General features: G+C 55.0%; 8 protein-coding genes across 8 annotated transcripts; 4 read left to right on the forward strand and 4 right to left on the reverse strand.

Moving 5' to 3' along the window:
* Positions 1-135: 135 nt before the first annotated feature.
* DICSQDRAFT_59281 (uncharacterized protein) lies at positions 136-342 on the forward strand (the record flags this gene model as incomplete). Its single annotated transcript, XM_007365168.1, has 1 exon — positions 136-342. One exon carries the CDS (start codon positions 136-138, stop codon positions 340-342), a length of 207 nt encoding a protein of 68 aa, XP_007365230.1.
* Positions 343-486: 144 nt separating this feature from the next.
* On the forward strand, positions 487-1,175 carry DICSQDRAFT_154833 (uncharacterized protein). The gene is made up of 2 exons (XM_007365169.1): positions 487-795; positions 849-1,175. Exons 1-2 carry the CDS (start codon positions 643-645, stop codon positions 1,035-1,037), a joined length of 342 nt encoding a protein of 113 aa, XP_007365231.1. The 5' UTR covers positions 487-642; the 3' UTR covers positions 1,038-1,175.
* A 325-nt stretch (positions 1,176-1,500) lies between these two features.
* On the forward strand, positions 1,501-3,645 carry DICSQDRAFT_169552 (uncharacterized protein; the record flags this gene model as incomplete). Its single annotated transcript, XM_007365170.1, has 8 exons — positions 1,501-1,593; positions 1,651-2,087; positions 2,141-2,468; positions 2,521-2,689; positions 2,738-2,952; positions 3,019-3,100; positions 3,163-3,268; positions 3,333-3,645. The coding sequence occupies 8 exons, from the start codon at positions 1,501-1,503 to the stop codon at positions 3,643-3,645; spliced, it is 1,743 nt and encodes a 580-aa protein (XP_007365232.1).
* A 3,219-nt stretch (positions 3,646-6,864) lies between these two features.
* On the reverse strand, positions 6,865-8,829 carry DICSQDRAFT_201361 (uncharacterized protein; the record flags this gene model as incomplete). Its single annotated transcript, XM_007365316.1, has 13 exons — positions 6,865-7,004; positions 7,070-7,146; positions 7,205-7,292; positions 7,353-7,464; positions 7,526-7,564; positions 7,626-7,712; positions 7,769-7,804; positions 7,859-7,905; positions 7,959-7,978; positions 8,038-8,399; positions 8,451-8,505; positions 8,557-8,630; positions 8,692-8,829. The coding sequence occupies 13 exons, from the start codon at positions 8,827-8,829 to the stop codon at positions 6,865-6,867; spliced, it is 1,275 nt and encodes a 424-aa protein (XP_007365378.1).
* Positions 8,830-9,811: 982 nt separating this feature from the next.
* DICSQDRAFT_180334 (uncharacterized protein) lies at positions 9,812-12,188 on the reverse strand (the record flags this gene model as incomplete). The annotated part of the gene is made up of 2 exons (XM_007365171.1): positions 9,812-11,507; positions 12,053-12,188. The coding sequence occupies 2 exons, from the start codon at positions 12,186-12,188 to the stop codon at positions 9,859-9,861; spliced, it is 1,785 nt and encodes a 594-aa protein (XP_007365233.1). The 3' UTR covers positions 9,812-9,858.
* A 1,720-nt stretch (positions 12,189-13,908) lies between these two features.
* On the reverse strand, positions 13,909-15,590 carry DICSQDRAFT_180335 (uncharacterized protein). Its single transcript, XM_007365172.1, has 6 exons — positions 15,506-15,590; positions 15,271-15,432; positions 14,979-15,216; positions 14,793-14,921; positions 14,472-14,668; positions 13,909-14,416 (listed from the first exon to the last, which is right to left on the reverse strand). The coding sequence occupies exons 1-6, from the start codon at positions 15,542-15,544 to the stop codon at positions 14,177-14,179; spliced, it is 1,005 nt and encodes a 334-aa protein (XP_007365234.1). The 5' UTR covers positions 15,545-15,590; the 3' UTR covers positions 13,909-14,176.
* An 874-nt stretch (positions 15,591-16,464) lies between these two features.
* On the forward strand, positions 16,465-17,295 carry DICSQDRAFT_136097 (uncharacterized protein). Its single transcript, XM_007365173.1, has 5 exons — positions 16,465-16,524; positions 16,583-16,620; positions 16,708-16,823; positions 16,875-17,029; positions 17,094-17,295. Exons 1-4 carry the CDS (start codon positions 16,474-16,476, stop codon positions 16,931-16,933), a joined length of 264 nt encoding a protein of 87 aa, XP_007365235.1. The 5' UTR covers positions 16,465-16,473; the 3' UTR covers positions 16,934-17,029; positions 17,094-17,295.
* Positions 17,296-18,463: 1,168 nt separating this feature from the next.
* DICSQDRAFT_180336 (glucose-inhibited division protein A subfamily) lies at positions 18,464-21,092 on the reverse strand. The gene is made up of 10 exons (XM_007365174.1): positions 20,967-21,092; positions 20,703-20,900; positions 20,595-20,650; positions 20,084-20,542; positions 19,652-20,026; positions 19,413-19,599; positions 19,161-19,348; positions 19,060-19,109; positions 18,736-19,003; positions 18,464-18,678 (listed from the first exon to the last, which is right to left on the reverse strand). The coding sequence occupies exons 1-10, from the start codon at positions 21,064-21,066 to the stop codon at positions 18,544-18,546; spliced, it is 2,016 nt and encodes a 671-aa protein (XP_007365236.1). The 5' UTR covers positions 21,067-21,092; the 3' UTR covers positions 18,464-18,543.
* Between the last annotated feature and the right edge of the window lie 59 nt (positions 21,093-21,151).

Here is a 21,151-nt window from a genome sequence, read left to right on the forward strand (position 1 = left end):
ACTACCGGCTGCAGGGAGTCCGATTTCGATCAGTACGGTGACATGGAGGCGTTCGGTGTTCACCCTGACTGGCAACGTCAATTAGCAAAGTTCGCGTCAGTACAGGACCGGCTGCGTGAATGGAAGCCAGAGGTTATGGCAAAGCTCAAGACTTTCTCGTGCATGGCCATCACCGCTCTCGACATTGATGCCATCCGTATCGACAAGTCGACCCAGGTCACCGTAGACGCTCTTGCAGAATGGGCTTCCAGCACCCGTGCTTGCGCCGCTGCCCTGAACAAGACCAACTTCTACATCCCTGGTGAAGTTACCGGTGGCGACACGTTCGGTTCCCTCTACTAGTAAGTTTAGGCTTGCATTCACAGGATATGGAAGGCGCACGTCAAACTGATCGCAATCTGACAGCGGACGCGGTCGTACGCCAACTCAGCGGCCCTCGGGCTTCCTGCAGGCGGCAAACACGACGGCTGATATGGATCAGTTCTTGCAATTTGTCTGCTGCAGGTATATTCTGATGCTTGCAAACCTCTTGATCCGGGGTACTTTCCGTGTAGAGACGAACAAGGATGACCTCGAAGCGTCTCCACATCCGAAGACCAGGTTCGCGCAGAGACTGCGCGAAATACGCAGCCAGTAGTCAACATGACCACAATGTTCCTCATGGCTTGGTCGACACGCCTAAAATACGCGCTGGTCGGGCTGGCGGAATGTCAGGAGGCGGTCGTGGAGGGAACTGCTTCGCCCAACGAGCTGGACGCAGAGCGATACATGGGCACTGATGCAGGCACTCTTGTCGTGCGTTGTACTTCTTATCTCCTTCATCACAACTTCCCTAAAGTCTGCTATAGGCCATTGCAGACCGCTCTACCCTAAAACTCTCATTTTTGAGACCTCCTCTCCGCCAATTCATACACGCCACCCGCTACCCTCGCCCAACCCATCAAGAACACGTCCATCATGCTCTCTTCCCTCGTCGTAGTAAGCGAGTGGCTGCACTACTCCTCGCCGCTACGAGTTTCCTCCGGTGCGACGAATGAGTACTGGTGATTCACCGGAAACACCGCGCTACAAGGGAAGCGGACAGGACGCGCGACTGGCGGGGTGGTATCGTGATTGTACCTGGATGCGGTGAACAGGAGCGGCGAGGAGGGAAACGGCCTGGGCCCAGACGATGCGGTGAGTAGTTCGCTCACTACCTTCCTCGCGCGGAGCCGAGCAGTGGATGGATCGGACGACGGGCACTTGCTGAGACACCAAAGGCATATGAAGAATCGTTCCCTCAAGCTCTGTATAGACACGTCCGCGCAGGTCAACTCGAAGACGCAATTGACCTGTGCAGGAAAACGAACCAGCCATGGTGCGCTGCGAGTCTCCGGGGTGCGTCTCCCTTCCAGTGGCGAACAACTTGTGAGTCGCTATCCCCGTCCAATCACTATGACATGCCATTCAAATGCATGGTCCATTGTATCTTCAGCTAATGAGCCCCGCGATGATAACGCGATGGACGAAGGGGACACGGAGGACTCACAACAATGGTCTGGGAATGTCCGCAGGCAGATGTGGAAAACCATCTGCCAGCGAACTGCACTCAACGTACGTTAGTTTCCTCGGACGCGCCAACATCATGACTGACTACTTGTATCTATCCAGACTACACTGTCCCCAACAGAGCGCGCGCTATATGCTGCCCTCGCACCCACACCCTCCACCGCTGCCGTGCTAAAGGCTGTGTGCCGCACCTGGGAAGAACACCTGTGGGTTGTGGTGAGCATCGCGTGCGAGGAGCGTCCAAGCCTCGGGCTCGCCCGTATCGCGCGGGAATGTTTCCGGGAGAGCGGCTTAGGCACTCTGGAAGGCAGCGCGGCAAGTGAAGCAGGCATGGTTCCCGACGAGGGGGTGGAGGAGGAGTGGGAAGAGGACGTGAAGCAGATGCTGGAAGCATTGGAGGCGGTGCAGGTCGCGGAAGGTGCCCCGGCGGACCACCCGTACCACATCTCGCAGCTGCATATCATTCTGGACAAGACTGATGAGCTGTTGGAGTCGTTTGCGAATGGGCTGCAGGAGGGTATATATGTCTCGGCGCCCGAGTGAGTTTCGCTTGGTCTGACGTTCTGCACTTAGCTGACGGGCTACGGCATAGGTACCCGGCGCTGACGCGTTTCTTCGCGCACCTCTGCCTCTTCCTGCAGCTGATCGACATGCCCGTCTCCCCACTCGCGACCCAGGTAATCCTCGAAGCATATCTGCGAGTGCTCGAAAGCGCGGGCCAGCGGGAGCTGTTCGCGATGTACACCGGGGCGCTCGGGGACAACGCGGTGGAGCGCTACGCGCTCTTCCTCACGTCGCTCGAGCTGTCTGGGGGTATGCATGAGCGAAGGCTCGCGCTCACCCGTGCACGGGAGCATGGGCTTGGAATTGAAAGAGAGGCGATTGTCATGGCGGAGAGGACGATCGAGAAGACATTCACGGTGAGTCGGCCTGTGTTGGTGGACATGCGGAGAAGGAGCTGATGCTGCTGAGGAGATCTTGCCCCCTGTGAAGGGTCCGCTGCCGTCAATTATTGGGCTGGAGCCTGCTGCGACGGACGCGGAGATCTTGCTCCTGCGGTCGATTGAGTGGACAACGTTCCTGGAGTCGACATACGACACTGCGCTAGAGCAGGCCAATGTTATTCTCCGCTACTTCCTGGGTACGTTCACGCTTCTCTCTACCCATACATGCTCAACTCTCTCCTCAGGACGAGGACGCATCCAACTATCGAAGATGCTCCTCGACATGCTCCCACCGGAGCTCGGGAGTCTGCCTGAACCCGAGGACCAGGCGACGGAGTTCATGCACTACCGCCAGATCTTCAACGTATGGGGACTCCTCGCGCGCGTCGTGGAGACACAGGCGCTGGAGCAACCACAGATGAATAAGGAGACAAGGTTGGCATGGCTGGACGATTACAAGGTGTGTCCTCTCCCACCCGTGCATCGCGAGGGGCGCCGCCAACGCAGACGTTCCGCGTGTGGGTAGACGTTGGTCGAGCAGGCGAGGGAGCAGGTGATCAAGCTGCTAACGACAGACTGGCTCATGTCGGACGCGGAGGTGCACAATGGTGCGTTGTTCGCTTGCGTGCTGCCCCCGCCGACGCTGATAAGTATACGGATGGGTCTCTAGGGGATCGGAGACGCCGCGACCTGAGTCGCATACGACAGATCTACATCCCCGAGCTCATCATCCGCCTACACTCCATCCTTGTTGATTCCCGGGGTCGCATCCCCGAGTGCGTCGCTTGCCCCTCTACGTCTTCGCCCTATGCAACTGACACAGCATATGTGGGTCTATAGGAACATGAAGCACGCGCTTTCGCTGGTCAATATCGTTGCAGACTCGCGATACAGGCTGTACGAGGACTTCTCGAAGCAGGACGGTCGTCGGCTCGGGGATTCCCTCGGCGCAGTCCGTCAGGCTGTCCTGGCAGGATTGGAAGGTGGTGGTTCGGACCGGTCCCGGATACTTACGGTGTACTACCCTTCGTCGACTGAGAAGGTCACCTTGCGTTCAACCTCTATTGGTGACGGCTTCTCTGCAAGATGGACTCAGGTATGCATGGTCCGCGCACTCGGAGTTGGTAGCATGCTCGCCTTGTTGAACACATAGACTATCACTATCGGCCCTGGTGAAAAGAATCATGCGAGACGCAGTTGGCACAGGCCTTCCAGATGGCTCAATGCCTTAATACGTCGTCACGGCCTGCCAGGACATCGTCTACCCCTGCCATGACGACATATCGGGTCACACTGTGGTAGCGAAGCTAACGCCAGGTCTGACTTCCCTCCATCCCAAGCTGGTTATACTACATTGAGAGACTGCAGGGGTCGAGACAGGCATTGCCTTCTTGATACCGGCCGAGTACTGATGCCGCCTGTCTTGGCCGTGTAGCGAAATCGCTACATTGTACTATCTGATTCTCGTCTCACACTCATTCTGTTCACTGTTCGCCCATAATAACAGATGGATGGGCGAATCCATATTGCCCATACCAAAGGCCGGATACCCATGACGGTGTCTGTGAAGGCTGAATCCGGTTGAGGAGGACCGTGAAGTCAGTGAGCTTCGCCCTCCGAGTTATCTTCGTTATACTGCAACACTCATGGGTGTCACCGGTACCGGAATTGACAGAGCGGCGTTGTTGATTTTTGACGCACCTGTGGGCTCCGGGGAGACTGTTTACGAGGTTTGAAGCTAAACGAACGAGCGAGAGGTGCTACAATTCGGACCAGTGGGCGGACGGTCACCGAATGAAGCGCACAGGCGCCGAGAAAACGGACGGATGGAAGAGGATGGGGAAAGGAGCGGCATTTTTGTACGGTATGCAAGGTAGTTTATATTGGCAATATACGACATATGGAAGTATCTGATGAAGTATGGGATGATGGGGCGCAAATGGCCGATGTGGATAACTCGGACAAAGTGAGCGCTAGTCACATCAGGTGAGTGAGGCGGTTGTAAACCACAGTTAGAACGCGAGGAACACAGCCGAGGTATGCAGTTAGAGGTTGCAAGAAAAGCACAAGCATACAATACACGGTCGACACTGGGATACAGTTGAAACGCAGAGACAAGGTAGAGTCTAGAATGTCGGGTCGGAACATCAGAGATGCGGTCGCTGTGTGCGGTCGTGTAACACTACACAAAGTCGTCCCTTGAGCTCCCAGCCTTCTCGAGTTTGAACGAGCTTCGGACCATGAGTCTCAGTGAGGGTAAGTGAGTGCAAGTTCAAGTAAACTCACTCAACTTGTTACGTATCAGCACATGCTAGCGCAAGCTAGGCCGGACTCAAGTTACCTGGCATGTCATTACGTACCATTGTTCCACAAGCATGCTGGATCTTAGACACTCTGAGTCACATCACGATGCTGATGCACCATGGTAAGGTATCCCTTGCACCAGATTGCCATCTTATGCACCAAGGGATCAAGCCAGGCTGCCGATGCAAGTAGTGCATGGGATCCATGGTCATGATTTAGGATTTAATAACTGACATTTTGTCTATTCCATTAGAAATGTGCGAGAGAATACGAATGCTGAGGAAAGACACATGAGAAGGTGAGTAGCACGCCTGCCAGTGGATAAGCCAGCACTTGCAGGGGGGACAGATCATTGTCAGGGTTGTCTAGGTCGAAGTAGTGGCACCATCGCAGCAAGACTGGAGATTCTGGTAATGCATCAGTGGCAGTATCCGCTTAAATCTTACTGAGGTACTCGGGTTTTGGCAAGAGGCGGGTTGAAGCTAGATGTAAACCAATGCGCGCTACCAAGCAGCTGAGTCTATAAAGCATCAGCCTTAGGATTCCGAGACAAGTTGTCACTACTCTCAATGTATGCTCCGGAATCCTAAACCCAAGCGTGTACCAAATATCCCCAATGCAGTCAAGAAATAGGCGTTCGGTGCACCTGCGCGGTGTGCTGGTGTAAGAGGGGACGGTCAGGGAAGGTCTGCCCCCGCCCATGCGACCTGGCAGAGTCTTGAGCGCTTGAGCAGCGACGGAGAGCCTAGTAAAGGGTATGTACATATGAGCCAGGTATAGCAACCCATGGAATGCCCAGTCCCGTGTCTGAGGCCTGAGGCCTGAGGCTTGGTTTGAGGAAGGGCAAGTCAGAAGAGTGGCCAGTAGTTCGCGCACGCTCATATAGTAAGACCACCATGTCTCGCCATCTGATCTGTGTATATCATGTGACTCAGACGACCCTCTCACCAATACAGTGGTTGCTCTACGCAGCATTCGCATTCACGCCCTCCACGCGAACGCCGTCTGCCGCATCTATAGACACTGCTGCTACATCGTGGTCTGCATCAGTTGCGAAGAACGCCTCAGCCTTGGGCCCCGCTCAACCGTGGCACCGCGCAAGACTGCTATTGGTGCAGCGGTTTCGGCGCACTCCGAGTAGAAACAGCACCACAGAAGCACGCAGGGTTTCCCGGAACGAGGCAGGAAAAGAGCGAAAGGGGAACGTGAATCAGATGGCGCAGGAGACCTTGGGCGGTGTGCAAGCTGCGAAGGCGTCTCGGCGAATCACCAACACCACATTTCGCGGTTGCATATCATCCTGAACAAGATAGACGAGCTTTTCTAGTCGGTCGAGCCCGTGAAGAAGTAACACAGCTGGCGGGGCGTGCTAGATACCTCGCGCTCAGGCTGCAGCGCTTCTTCGCGCACCACTGTCTCTTCCCGCAGCTCATCGACATGCCCGTCTCTCCCCTCACAACCCAGACCATCCTCGCAGCGTACCTCCGCGTGCTCGAGAGCGCGGGCTGGCGGAAGCTCATTGGGAGGTACGCCGAGGCACAAGGAGATGATGCACGACGCGCTGCTCCTCATGTCGCTCGAGCTGTCTGCGGACATGCATGAGCGAAAGCTCGCACTTTCGGGACTACAGAATCGATGGTGAAAGAGTGGCGATCTTCACGGCGGAAAGGAAGATTTGTAAGATAGTCAAGGTGAGTCGGCCAGTTTTAGTCGTTGCTGGCTAGCTCCTTCGTGGGTTCGCAGCCCGGACTGTATAGAGATGTCTCAAGTCATAATGGCCTCCGACTGGGAAGCTATCTCTGGACCTTCGGTCAGGCAGTCCTGGCGGGATTAAAGGGCGTCGTTCAGACCCGTTTCAGGGACTCGCGATGTAGCATTCCTACTGTCTTCTCGCCTAAGAGACTTCTACTGCTCGCTATGGCAATGGTTTGGAGGACATGCGTATGTATCTACGGCGTCGTCGCAGCATCCTCTCGTCAGCCTTCGCGAGGCCTAGGCAGCCCCTGTGACATTGCAGCCTATGCACGCAGAACTGTTCGTCACCGCCTCAACACCAGGCACTGAACGGTTACTTACCTGGCAGTCCGGTCTCGCTGACGACATTCACGCACTTATAGGTGGGCGTGGTGCCATTCACCACGGTGATATTCACGTCCTTGAAGCGCATGTTAGGGCACGGGGCAGCAGGGCTACATTCAATGTCCACGACTGCTCATAAGCAGAGTACGGCTCAGCTTCGGTGAGCCGGCTGAATGGGTGGCATGTGTACTCACGAAGGCTGCCTTGCGATGTCCCGGTCCACTCGAGGAAGGTCAGGTTGCTGAATTGCAACTTGGATGGTGCGTCACTCCTACATAGAGTGTACGCTTCATACTGAGATCCTAGTGTAGAGTCAAGGGAAGACATACGAATGTCCGCCGTTTGTCTGATAAAGATGAATGGGTCGCGAGACCCGGTCAAGCAATACGTTCTTCGTGACCACATTCGACACAAAACCTAGAATATGGAAGGAGCTCTATCAGTGATTCTCAGCGTAGAGCACTGTAAGATGAGTACCGCCGCCGCCACCTCCTCCAGTCGGAGGAGACCCGTGTACTGTTCCCGTCCACGACTTCAAGTATACTCCAGAGACCAAGTTAGGCTGGACTTGTGGGTCTAGGCGAAGCAGCTGTCCGTACGATAGGTGAGCGCCAACGACATCCTGCCGATGCATGCAGAAGAAAGTCAACCTTGAGATCCTCCAATAGGACGTGATCGACGATGTCGTTCTAATGCCGAGGTGACCGAGAAGGTGAGAAGGTGGGACCCACTACGATCTGTAACACTCACAAATTGCACGTATTGGCCCAGGGATCCGAATGCGATGCCGTTCCCTCCGCGACAGGTGATGTCTTTGGCAACGATGTTTGTTGAGTTCTCGATAACTTGTCAATCAGACTTGAATCAGCAGCAAGAAGGTCTCCTGAGCTCACCCCTTTGATTGCTAGACAGTCATCTCCGCAAGTAATCTGCATGATACATGGAATGAGCGGCCGGAAAGCAAGAGAGCAATCCGCGCTTACATCCCAGTGGAGCAGTGTAATCTTGTCCGAACGGTACGTATTGATGCCTTTGATCGCATTTGAGACGGGGTGTCAAGGAATAACACCAGTTGATACTGACCATCTGTATTCGGCACTATACTGTGTGATTTGCATGCGTTAGAAGAGGAAGAGGAAGCATAGTTCAGATTTTGACTCACTTTTGTCCCGCAAATGCAGCGTCCTGATTGGTTGCGTTGCAGTACATTCCGTCGTAGATGACTTCACGCGAATCCGCGACGGCGTTGCACCAAAAGGGTTGAGCCTCGATCCGGAAGTCCTTGACGACACCACGAGTTACTTTGCTAAGTGTGAAGGCAACCGGACGCCCATCGCCGTCCTTGCGCGTGCGAGTCGCAAAGTACGACCACCAGGGCTGTCCGTTTCCGTTGATACCGCCTTTCGAGTGCGCGTCGATCACGAAGTCGTGCCCCGTGATGACGAACCAAGATGCCTGGTTCTGGATGAAGATGACGCGGTACGTGTTGTTCGCGTTCAGCCAGTACTCAATATCCGGTTGAAACTACACAAATGTCAGGGAGCGTTCTTGACAAAAGTGAGGTTGGACACTCACGCTCAAGTAGCCGTGCAAATCGACCCGTGAGTAAGCCAAATCCCACGTCATTTTCCTGGCACGTATTCTCAAACTCGTTCCGCGCTGCAGGGAACGGAATACCCACCTGGTGATATTGTATTCGCCGGGTTCAAAGATGGTCGTCCCAAAGTGACCACATCTTGCGATAGCGGCTTCTACCTGAGCATCCAGAAACAGAGTCAGCAAGGAATGCGCTCTACAACATGCTAAATGTCCATACCTGATCGGTGTCGTCCCTTCCAGCGCCCAATGGTCGGAGAGTGCAGATCTTGGGAAATGCAGCACTCGCATGGGCTGTTGCAACTACCGCCGCTGCCAAGAATGCAGCTACAGCATGGAAGCGAAGCATTGCACGCATCGTGTCAGCTCCTCAAGACGAGGACGAACAATGCTGCTGGCATCACATCCTGGTAGTCTACTTAAATTGCCCGGTGGAGGTCACGAGCCGCGCCGCGAGCGGCCCGGACGAAGGGACTGAGGTCAGAAGTATGTATGTTGCTGGCATCGAGGTGCATCCAGTGACCTCTCCGTCCATTGTGGAATGATGATGGCGAAAGACTTGTACAGTGTCATGAGTCCCCCCTGAATATATCATATCAGTACCTTGCGACGCGGTCCCGTGTCTGCCACGCCTCGGCTGTAGCGCGGGCGGCGCGCTCCGTGCTACTCACCTCCCGTACCTGATCTGAGCAATGATGCGCCATCACTACTTAGTTTATTACTCTTTCTACCCTAGTCGTACTACTTATCCTTCCCTCCGAGTAGACCAGAGCCCCGGCCAACGTTCGCATTGATCACGCTCCACAAGCCCTTGCAAAGGCGACCGTGGAGAGTCACATGAGTCCGGCGATAGAAAGGGGGCAAGCCAATGAGACAGCCATTCGAACAGACACTCCGAGGCTTTGAAGAAGCCAGCCGCGGACAGTCGCATGGTGAAGGAAAGGGACGGCCGGATGCAAAGGCCGTGGGAGAGCTCACATGATATGTGTAGCTGGAGGGAGTTAATGACCTGCGAAGACCCACTGAAACTATACCTGATGGTAGCGAGAACGACTCGAGTCTTGTATGGACACCGGATCAAGTTTCCGGCATTCAATGGAGACCGACTTGTAACCTGTCTTTCCGCTTGGACGAACCTCTCCCACCAGTGATGCAACTTATACATTCTCGGGTCAGCGAGCGTGTCATTGATGCACACAGATCGACACGACCAACTGCCAGTGCACATTTAGCATCACAATAGGAGCCGGAATAAAAGGCTCACATATAGGACACTGTGAAGGTGTAGTGGACCGACAGAGGACGAACGATGCATCTGCGCGGAGCATACTTCAGCCTAGACGACGAGTCCTGGATTCTCACATATACAACCACGTGCAGGAAGTACTTAATCATCCTCGTCCACCTCATCCTCATCCTCTTCGTCGTCCTCATCGTCGCTCTCCCCCATTCGCTCATTGCTCTCACCATCTCCGCTGTCCTCGTCCGACGACTCAACGTGCTCGTACTCAACCCTCCCGACCACCAGCTTCTTCAGGCGAGCCAGGTACTTGCCCTGCAGCGTATCGTACTCGTCCTCGGTCCAGTGATGCAAGCACAGCTGCAAGAGACGAAGACGCGCCCCGCGCGCCATGCGTGCCTCAAGGCTGCGGAGGAGGACGTCGAAGAACTCTTCGGATGCATAGAACCCGTCCCCGTCCACTCCGTCGGAGATGGTGACGGCTGCCAGCCCCGGACAAAGCATCTCGGCTTCCTCGTCCGTGGGGGTAAGAATCTTCCATGCCCGACCAACGTCGCCCGTGCCAGTGAGAGACAGGGATGCTAGCCGGGGAAACGTCCGAATGGCGACCTCGAGATCTCCGCGGTCTAGCGCAGTGAAATCCACGTGCAGTTGTATGTTGCTCAGGTTGTTCGCTGGGACGAGGCGAACGAGGTCGCGGAGCCCGGTCTTCGTAGCTCCCTGCCAGCCCGGTTCGTCGCGAGGAATGTGTTCGTTTGCTTCGCTCCTGTCAAAGGATAGTTGCAGGATATTGCGGCTGCTGAACCTCGTCCTCCCGAACAGGGAGTAGATATCGCGGTATGCAATGTACTCGACGGTGTCAATGGTGGCGAGAGAGCGGATGCGGGATGCAGAGGAGGGTGGGAGGAGCGCTGAGAACGTTTCAGGGAGGAGACTAAGTCCATTTTCAACGACTCCCTCGAAAATAGACGCGATACGGAGTACGGTGACAGCAGGAAGACCGAGATGGGAAAGGACCTGGGTGTAGGTGCGGAACGTATGCGGGGAGGTCACTACGAGCGTGTGGAGGCGAGGAAGTGTGATAACAGGTCTACGGAGCCCTTCACCTGGCCGAGGAATATCCGTCACATCGGCGAGGACGCGATCAAGTCTGAGACGTTCCAAGCTGCTGCAAGCGGCCAATATGTCCAAAAGGGTGTTGAACGGAATGCGCCACGATGCCTCGGAGAGCTCTAAGATCCGTAACCTGGAAAAGAGGTCGACGCTAGTCGGTGGACCGAGCAAGGACAAGCGGAGCACGTCAAGTCGTGGAGCGTTGTCTGCACTCAGCGCGAGGTCTGGAGTGGTGTTAATGTCCAAAAATGCGGAAAACGACGTGAGATGAGGATACGCATCCAAAGTCGTGAGGTTCGGTAAGGTCGTCGACAACAACTTGCGAAAGAACGTGGTCCATACGGGGTGCGCACCGAATGTGATTGTTTGGAGGGAAGTCGCGTACTGACGATGGAATAGTATGTTCAACTCAAAAAGCGGGAAGTCCGGGCAGTGGAAGTGGAGCTTGACCAGGCCAGCGCTCGGTTGGGTCGCCGCTCGGGGCAGACATAGTTTGAGCCAGTCAGGTCGACGGTAGACATGAATGTCGCACCAAAGCTTCGGAGTCCCGCAGATGAGATCGCGCCAATAGCGACAGGTGGAGGTGACCCATATCCAATAGACTTGAGGTTTTGGCCCGTCGTCGAAAAAATCCAGGTAGTGCTGATAAGGAATCAAAGAAGAGTAGACGTGGTCGAATATATCTACCAGCAGTTCATTAGGGAGTCGGTTGATTGCGGCAGCATCGTTATGACCGATTGTTCCGATTGAATGGGGATCCTGAAAATGACGCAAGGACGAAGCCATATGTAGAGGGTGTAGCAGAACAGAGAAAAGCACAGCAGCTGAGCGCAAGTCACTGGCGCTTATATTGCCAATCGCGGTCAAGCGCCGACCCCGAGCCTTTCTATAAAGGCCGTAGTAGGACAGCTTACCGATCCCACCGTTTGACTGCGCCCGACTCGCTATTGGGGGTCACCACTCTCTGGAAGTACTATTCTGCCTACTCTTCGTCCGCCTATGTCACGTCTTCCGGCAGAAGACATTCACCACATGAGCCGTGCAAGCCACTGCGTCTAGAAGTCAGCGAACTGTAGTCGGGCTACATTGATCCCCAGTCAGTGCTGTCTCTGTTTTTTGCTGGCCTATTGTCATCAGGCTCGTTTATGCAGTATTTGCTGGGACTTGCGTCTCTCCTCTAAGCTTGGCCCTGTCGTCATTATCCTGAACTCGCTCTTATCATCATCACTTGGATCGTCTTCCTCGCTGAAAGTCGTCTCCATAGGCATGTAGTCCCCGCCGTTGACGACATCTTGCAATTGCTCGACATACAGCTTGCAAACCTTCTCGTCCGCTTCAAAGGCAAATGGAGCAATTTGAGCCATCATAGAGCGGTCAGCACCACGATTGGGGTAAATTTGCCAGAGCCTGGGCCACGAAACAGAGGCTTGGAGTGGAGGTGAGATCGCCCCACTTCTTCCCAAGCGTCTGCGCGAGAGGGCCTTGCACCCGCCGCACCGCCCGAACGTTAGTTACTCATTGGCTGGTACCTGAGATCATTCCCCCTCCACGAAGGTAGCCAGCTCTCCGCATACCGACCTTCGCTCGAGATCCAGGCGATTATGACTTGAGCGACGTGAAAATAGCCCAGGTAATCCCCCCTTGGGCTCTCACAAATACACCCTATTCACGAAGAACACTTTCGAGACACTTGGGACTCCCTGCTCGGCGATACGCTCAGTCGGGTTCCAAGGCATCAGACGACCTGATTGGGCTTGCAAACTGTTGACCTGAGCGTGTTTCAAACAGGGCCTATCATGCTCAAAAGCGCTGTCATGGCGGCAGAAGCCCCCATGAATTTTTGCATTGAGGCTGGTTGTACTGGGCAGAGTCGGCGAGCGCAAGTGCGGGGAGACGAAATCCCTCTGGTCAGGTCTCGCTTATATACCTCACTTCTCGGTCGGCGACCTTTGGTCCCCAGGCGGTCAAAACGATATGCCGACCGGAGGAAACCTTGCTGTACGTACATGCCCTGCAACCGGGCTGGACGGTGCAAGCCATGAGAAGCTGGACACTTGAAGCCATCCAGCGCATGAAGGCCGCAGGAGAATGCAAGTCCAGCCCTTTGCACTCGATCTCCTACTTGTCGCATGTGCTGCTGCGAAGCCATCTGACCGGTCCCCGGATGTATATCATTGTCCACGCTGTCACGGATTGGAGCACATGCAAAGACAGAATCGAGAAGCGTGTAGACGCGATCAGGGCGCGCCTTGCGGCAAGCTCAACGTTTTTCCGAGCATGTTCTTGAGCAAACGCTTAGGTGATCCATCCGACAGGCGTGGATCTTCCTGTACATGTACATCACCGCGGGCTGTCTCTCTGGCGACTATTCCAGCCAACCAGCCTAGGTCGGAGAGGAGACCGATGTCGCCCAGCGCAACGACAACCCGCACATACTGTCACTGTAGGAGCGCACGGGATGTAGGCAGGTTCAAGATTCCAGACCTGAATAGACGCGATACTATGCTTCTGAATGATACCTGCGGTCAGAAGACGGGCTGGGTGCAATGCCGCAGTTTCCGGGGGAAGCAACCCACCTTCACCCACGGCTTGCCGTACTCGGTTCTGATTATCGTCAATCTTCAATCCCGCGTCGTCAACTGACTGACGCAGCTGGGTGGGACTGATCGCGGAGGCGCTGCATTGCCGTACACGTGGGCTAAGGAAGTTGCTAGGAAGTTGACGCATTTGAATTGCTGTTAACTTTCGTAACATTCCCACCTAGGAGCTGCGAGAAGCTTGACAGTAGTGGGAGCGGGGAAGGGAGAAACACGACACACGGTACCGCACGCAGCTTGGGTGGTTCACTCAAACTGCATCCATGTTTGACACCTACGGAATGCACTCCGCCAGCTACTTATCACGAGTGAGTTTGGGACTTACACCTCCCTAATGCAGGCGGAGGGGTGGCATCACGACAAGTATACATAGCTCCATGATCTCAGCCAAGCTAACCCCGATCATCGTCGGCAATCCAGCACTTGCCCGCACAGAGCCGCGGCGCCATAACACGATTGCTTTCATTCTTGTGTAGGTTTTACTCGAGCAACATTGACGCACGGTGTCTTAAAGAACGTAAAGTACATTAAACTATGTGCGATCATTCTAAGAGAATGTGCAAAGCAGAAGACGTCGGGAGCCTAATCACAGCAAATGTCAAACGTATAACAAAGCGACAAAGAACGAGCGAAAGGTGTGCGACGAGGTGCACGCGGAACCACCGCATGATACACTGAATTATCCTACATCAATATCCTGCCTAGTATATCCTCCACCTGCGACGCGTATCTAGGTATCCCATGGCGATGCCGTTTTACTCCGCACGCGAGGTCCCACTCTCAATATCAGTCATTGTGCGATCCTTCGAATCGTACACCTCAAGGGACTGGCGATCGTGCGTGCGCGACACCGAGACGTTGATCGCCACGGGACGGAGGTTGTAATCCGTACCGCCGATCGTCTGGCCTTGGAACTCAGACCCTCCCTTGGCCGACACCTCGTTCATCGTGTAACCCAACCCAACACGGATGATGATGAGAGTGAATACAACGCCCTTTGCCACCGTCAATGAGTGGGGTAATCGCGACCGGGTGCAGAACAGGACTCACTATGAGGGGCTGAAGAATGTCAAGGCACACGTATTGGGCGTTCGAACCGGCGAGGTACGTGCCGAGCAATGAAGCTAGGGCGGCTGAGTAGATGGCGGCCGACTGAACGAGGGTCTCGACTACCTCCCAATGGCCGCTGCCAGCACGGTAGCTCTTCACACGGCGGTTCATCCATACAATGCGCGCGGCAATGAGAACTAGGGTGAACAGTTGTCAGCGCCTTGAAAAATAGATTGACAGCGCGCTCAAGAAGAATCACGAGCGGGGAAAAGAACGCGGCAGGAGATCCGCTGCCAGGCAATGCAGGGCAAGGGGACTCACTTGTAGTGAGGAGATTCGTCGTCAGCGACAGCGAGAAGAAAGCACGTATCCACGGTTGGAGATTGGCCGCAAAGATTGCGCCAACCCCCTTGACCATGCCAATCTCTGCACACGCGCCATATCCAGCGACTATAATGACGAAGGCGTCAGTTTGGAGGTTTTCCAAGGGCTAGCTATGATACTTACCTGCAGTGGCGATCAGCAAAATGACCGGAAGGACGATGATGTACCAGGCGTGATTCCAGACTACGAAGAGACGATACGTTACGAAGCTATCGGCAACGATAGTCATAGTGATGTAGATTACATCCTTCGCGACGAGTGTAGGGTTATTGAGGGTCGAGTAGAAGAGCAGTGCACCATCCGGCTTGCCACCTTCCACCACGAACGCTTGTAATGCTCGTTGCACATCTATACACAGATGCTTTCACGAGATCAGACTGGTCTTCGACACAATATTGGGGAAACCAAAACGTACTGCCACCGATAGCACCCACATCACCGTCGAGGTAGCGAAGAGCAACTTGTTCAGAGTAGACTTGCTACGCCTCTTCTCCCTGTAGAGGAGAATCCAAATCGCAATAGCATACAGGACAGTGAAGGCGCCGAAAACCAGCGACTCCGTAAACAGCGCGATGAGCTATAAAAGTGAGTTTCAGCGCCAGCCTGGGTAGTACGATTCATAGGCCAAGTCGAAATGGGGCACAACGCACCGAGGCTCGTGCAATCGGGAATGTCGCTTCGTCAGACATCTCTGCAGGGCTAGAACAGGCTTGAGACTGGCAGAGATGGAGGGAAGGGGGTTTTGGGAACTTTGCAGTTGCAGAGTCGGGTCTCGCAGGGTCTTTATGAGGCCCGGATGCGCGCGAAGCACCTAAGCGCAAGAAGCGCAGAGGGCTGGACAGAGAGCCCTCGATAGACGACTTTCATGCCGTTATTGGTGGGGTGGGTCAGTGGCAACCGCTGCGACCGTGGGTCGCAATCAGGGTCCTCTCGGCTACTCAAAAACTGTGAGAAACGGGGGACTTGCGGCATAGCCCTTGCTGGCGCTTGCTGCCCATGTTCTGCTGATGTTGACATGCGATCTTCCTGCTCGGGCGCTGCTTACGCTCAGACACGGGCTCGACCGGCAGCTTCCAAATTTTCCATCTCACAACGCGAGGCTTCTTTTATGCCATGTGGGCGGCGCAGGTATAAGGGGATCAAGGCAAGCTGAATAATTCCGGCGACACCGATATACTTGAGCAACTTACTGAGTTTCGTGTTCGGTCGACTCCAGGGGACCGATGAGGAACACCTCCGAATTTCGTAACATGGAAACCGGCAAATTCGACAGGTCCACGTCGTCTGCGACATTGTGTGGGGATGGAGTGGGGATGCAATAGACCAACCGCGAGCCCCCCTATGACTAATATTAGCAAGGAGAGGCGTGAACGTAGTGCGCTGGTAAGTCTCCATCCAGTGTGGGCCGACGGAAGGGCCCAAACGGTTTTGCCGACAGGCCGGCGGATTAGACGCCCAAAGTGGAAACCAAATGCGCAATCGATGTGCAGGAACGCTACGTTCTGCTCACTTAACAGTACTCATGCTCCCTCGGGCGTAATCTCGTACGCGAGCTGCGGAAACAATCCTTCGTCCTTTGGCCTGAATAGCCTATGACGGGGGCAGATGGCAAGCTATGATGCTCATTTTGCTAGCTGTAATGCTTCAGATGCCAAAATACGAGCGCCAGGTGAGTGTAGCATCTCTTTAAGCCTCCGCTGAGTAATCCTGTGAACCTTGAAAGGAAGGATGGGATAATACCGAGGTCAAATGGCTCCGATCAGAGGTACGTAACAGGCAATCACCGAGGAATGCAACTTATAATACAGTCCCAACATCTGGCGCTCCGCCAATCAATCTCCTTCTGATGCAGTTTGGTTGGCGTAGTGGCGTTTGCATACCAGCATCCTCTGCAGATCACCGCGCCCACCACCTATGTCTGTCTCCCTGGCCAACCGCTTAGGGAAAGACTGAGAGCGACGCAGGAAGGTGCGTATTGCGCACATGAGCCCGTGGGCTTGCTCATGACACGAACCAAAGCAACAGCGTTGTCCCGACCGACAAGCCCTCTCGACAAGAAACACGCTCAGGTCGGTTAATGAGCCGATAAAGATGCGGGACCGATACGTCACTCATGATGCATGATGCTCGAGTACATAGTGGACGACGCGTTCTGTGGGGCCCGAAACGTCAGAGTAAGTACCTATCACTAGGCTCGCGTATGAACCGGTTCCTAACCGACCTGAGCTATTTTGAAAGGGCCTACTGCGGCTGTCGTCCCTGTTTACCACATCACACTATGCCAGATTGACTCCCGGCATCAGGGACGCTTGAATATCGCGGGTGGCCTTGATCGTTACTGCAATACTCGCGGGGATAGACGCTAACAAGTACTTGTGACCTCTAGTTTAGGGACGACGGTGTAGTAGCTGCCGAGGACCCGCACTGCGCAATGTCAACGATACAAGTGCGACTCAGGCAAATGATGCGTGGCATAAACGGAGTTGCTCGCCGCGCAAGTCGCTCGATCGGGCACTTTGGACTTCCAACTCGTATTGCATGCCTCCCTTTACTTCAGTTGAGTCTGGAAGTAGATGTAAGCGCCTGCTCCGACTAGGATATCAATCCTCTACCACGTTAACCAGCCTTTGAGCGAAACGAGTCGACATGCTTGACAACTTCACACCGCACTGAGTAGCTTTGTGTTCAATGCCGTCAACGCGATATGACATTCAAATTCGCCACCGTGCCGATGTGGCGAGCGGTGCCGCGACATGAAGCGAAGGTACTTCCCAGACCCTGAAGGCAAAACGGGTTTGAAGACGTCGGCAGCGTGACACCGAGCTTTTCGGCCCAGGATCGTCGGGTGCACGAGGCTCGGAACTCGGAAGCAGAAGTTCCCGGACGGCCACCCTCAGAGTCGTGGTCTCGCCCTGAATACACATCGATATTTACGTGTTTGAAGTACGGCGAAGCTGAGCATCTGGAGACCCCAGTTTGCTATGAAGGCAGCTCATCGCCTGTGCTACATAGATCAAGCACTCCACCTTTACCATCTCCGAGTCTCGCCATCCTTCGCCAACACACTACGTCAACGCCCTTGTATATATGTGATATACTCTCTAAAAGATGCTCACCGACGAGTATTGCTCATGGCTCTGAACACAGGTGCCATCGGCAGAGCGTCGGTGTCGATCAAACCGAGCTGCAGTTGCGCACGATTGAATTGCCGAAGAAACCGTTGGAGCTCAGGTGCATGAGGTATTGTGGAGCTGTCAATTGTGACTGAGCGGGACATGAGAAATCGCTACGCCCCTACTGGGTTGGTCTTATGCGTACTCGGGAGCCATTCAATACCTCGCGCGGTTAGTGTCCACACCAACGTAGTTTATGGTCAGGCGAAAAGTCAGTTTGAGATGCCCCTTCGCTACATGCTGGCGAAGGAAGTAATTCCCAGGAATCTGACCAACGCTGGTATCCATGGTTTTATTGAAAGGTCGAGTGAGTTATGCTATTAGCGAAGAATCATATGAGGTTCGCTTATTGATCGGATTCGCCGAAGATGAGTACTCTTCAGTCCAGCTTGTCGTATTAATCACCCATCACTCAAGGTTGTAAGGGTAGTGGTGGTCGTACATGTACATGATAATATATGAAGCTATGTAAGATGCTGACATGAGCATCTGTCTCCCATGGAGCTGAACTCGACCTATAACTCTAGGGCACCTACACCCCTCTCATCGACAACTTGATTGACTACCTTGACCGCATTCGCACGTCGCGCATGTTTGAGTAGGTATATCATCGATGAAGGCGTCATGCCCTCCATCCTCTTCGCCGCGCCCTGTCCAAAAGTCAGCTCTATTTCTACCACACGAGAAGATGAGCATAGATGACTCACAATGCTCGTAGGCCGCGCCTTCGTCAGCCGCTCCCTAACTTCGGAGCTCAAGCCCTCAACGGTTGAGTAATCGAGATGCGGGTCGAGCACGAGCGACTCGTCCTCCATGAATAGTCGCAGGTCCGCCTCTTGTCGGCGCAGATGAGGGTTGTAAATCGCGTCGGTCTCGACACGACCGAGAATGTGTGGGTGTATGGATGCAAGCTCGGGGAGGACAGGTGTGAGCGCGTCTATGGGCACGTTTCTGTGGCTAAGGAGCTCGAACGCGCTGAACGGGGTGACCGTGAGTACATGGCTAAGCGATAGAGCCGAACGTGGACACACCTCTTCAGATTACCGTCACTTTTCCTGTCGAAACCGTGAGCCTGCCACCTCTGCAGCAGACTTTAGGGGCATAGAAACCTGAGAGGGCACTTGGCACGTACCTGCGGACTCAGTACGCAAGACTGGAGGAGCTCCGTGACGCGCCTAAGCTCCGCGCGGGTAGACTCGAACCGTGCCCACCGCGCATCGCCCACCGCCCCCGCCGCGCGACCCTTCTCCGTCAATCGCAAATCCGCATTGTCGCTTCGCAGCGTCATGCGGTACTCAGAGCGTGACGTGAACATTCGATCTGCCACACCAACGGGTGAATAAGACCATGCGTGACACAATGATTTTGAGGAAAAGAGATGTACATGGCTCTTCGGCGCCCTTAACGATGAGGTCGTCGATCATGACGCCGATGTAGCCGTCGGCGCGTGTGATGACGAGTGGAGGCCGACGGAGGGCCGACAAGCCTGCGTTGATGCCTGCGACGACGCCTTGGCCAGCGGCCTCTTCATACCCAGTGGTCCCATTGATCTGGCCTGCAAGTAACAGACCCTTCAAGAATATATCAATGAATGCATTCCCAAAGACAATATCGGACAGAAACCTTGATCCGTTTCGTCTCCAGCGTGGGCCCGAGCTCGCGCGCGTCAATGTGATCATACTCAACTCCGTACGCCGGCCGGACCAGCTTCGCGTTCTCGAGACCCGGGACGGAGTGGTATATCTGCTCCTGCACGTCTTCCGGCATGCTGCACGAGAGGCCGTTCGGGTATACGAGGTTAGAATCGTACCCCTCGGGCTCGAGCCATACGTTGTGGGAGGCCTTGTGCGGAAAGCGCGTCACTTTCGCTTCGAGCGATGGGCAGTACCGCGGGCCTTTCTTGGTTTCTTGGATGTGCACGCAGCGATGGATGTTGTCGCGGATGATCTGGTGCGTGGTCTGGGTCGTCGCCGTCATCCAGCATCGGATTTGGTTGTCCTGCGAGATTGGGAAAGCCATCAGCGAACAGGCGGGAGACACTGTGGAGAAGCGTACTGCATTGGCGACACGATCGTTCATGAAGCTGAAAGGGAGAGGAGTGTTGTCTCCTTCCTGAATCTCAAGCCTCGAGAAATCGATGGAGTCCTTCGCCAGCCTGGCAGGGGTACCTGTCTGCAGTCGGCCGAGCTTGAAACCCGCGGCGCTAAGTGACGCAGATAGGCCGACCGACGGAGCTTCGTTCATGCGTCCGGCGGGGAATCGCTTCATACCAATATGGATCTCCCCCGAAAGGAAAGTCCCCGTGCAGATGACCACCTGGGAGCAAGCGATCACCTCCCCGGAGTCCAGCTTAACGCCACGGACCTCTGCGCCTGGGAGGTCTGTAGACCCGAGTGGATGGCCGAGGACGAGGTCAAACACGCTGCCGGCGTGGATGGAGAGGTTAGGGTAGCTGCGCAGGGCCGCCTGCATGTGCGTCTTGTAGAGCTTACGGTCGACCTGGGCTCGAGGGCTCTGCAGAGACATTAGCTTGGGGAACGGCCATCGGTGCCGGAGGGCGACTGACCCAAACGGCGGCCCCTTTGGACCGGTTGAGTATCTGGAACTGGATGCCCGCCTCGTCTAGCGCATATGGTCAGAAAACAGGCCAATCCTATGTGCTTCGATTTCATACCTGTTACCTTCGCGCAGAGTCCGTCGAGCGCGTCGACCTCGCGCATAAGGGTGCCCTTCCCGACACCACCCATCGAGGGATTGCATGACAGCTCTCCAATCGTGTCGAGGTTCTGCGTCAGCAGCAGCGTCCGGGCGCCTGTGCGCGCTGCACCCGCGGCGGCCTCACAGCCTGCATGACCACCGCCTATTACACATACTAGAGTGTAAGGATCCCAAGTGTGAGTTTTCATGGCGCGTGCTGAGAACGGAAGCACAGACGCACCGTCATATTGTTGCGCTGGTGTCGCCGCACTCAGTGAGGCATATCCTCGGAATCCCGCAAAATGTCTATGCGAGAGTGCTCTGCTGATGCACCTGTGCATACAGGCCTAACGGTGATCCTTGTCTGGTCGCCGGTAGCGGTATACGGAATAACTGGCAAGTTTCGTAACACAGCTGCTGCCAGCG

The sequence above is a fragment of the Dichomitus squalens genome (assembly GCF_000275845.1).
Source record: "Dichomitus squalens LYAD-421 SS1 unplaced genomic scaffold DICSQscaffold_11, whole genome shotgun sequence".
Lineage (NCBI taxonomy): Eukaryota > Fungi > Basidiomycota > Agaricomycetes > Polyporales > Polyporaceae > Dichomitus > Dichomitus squalens.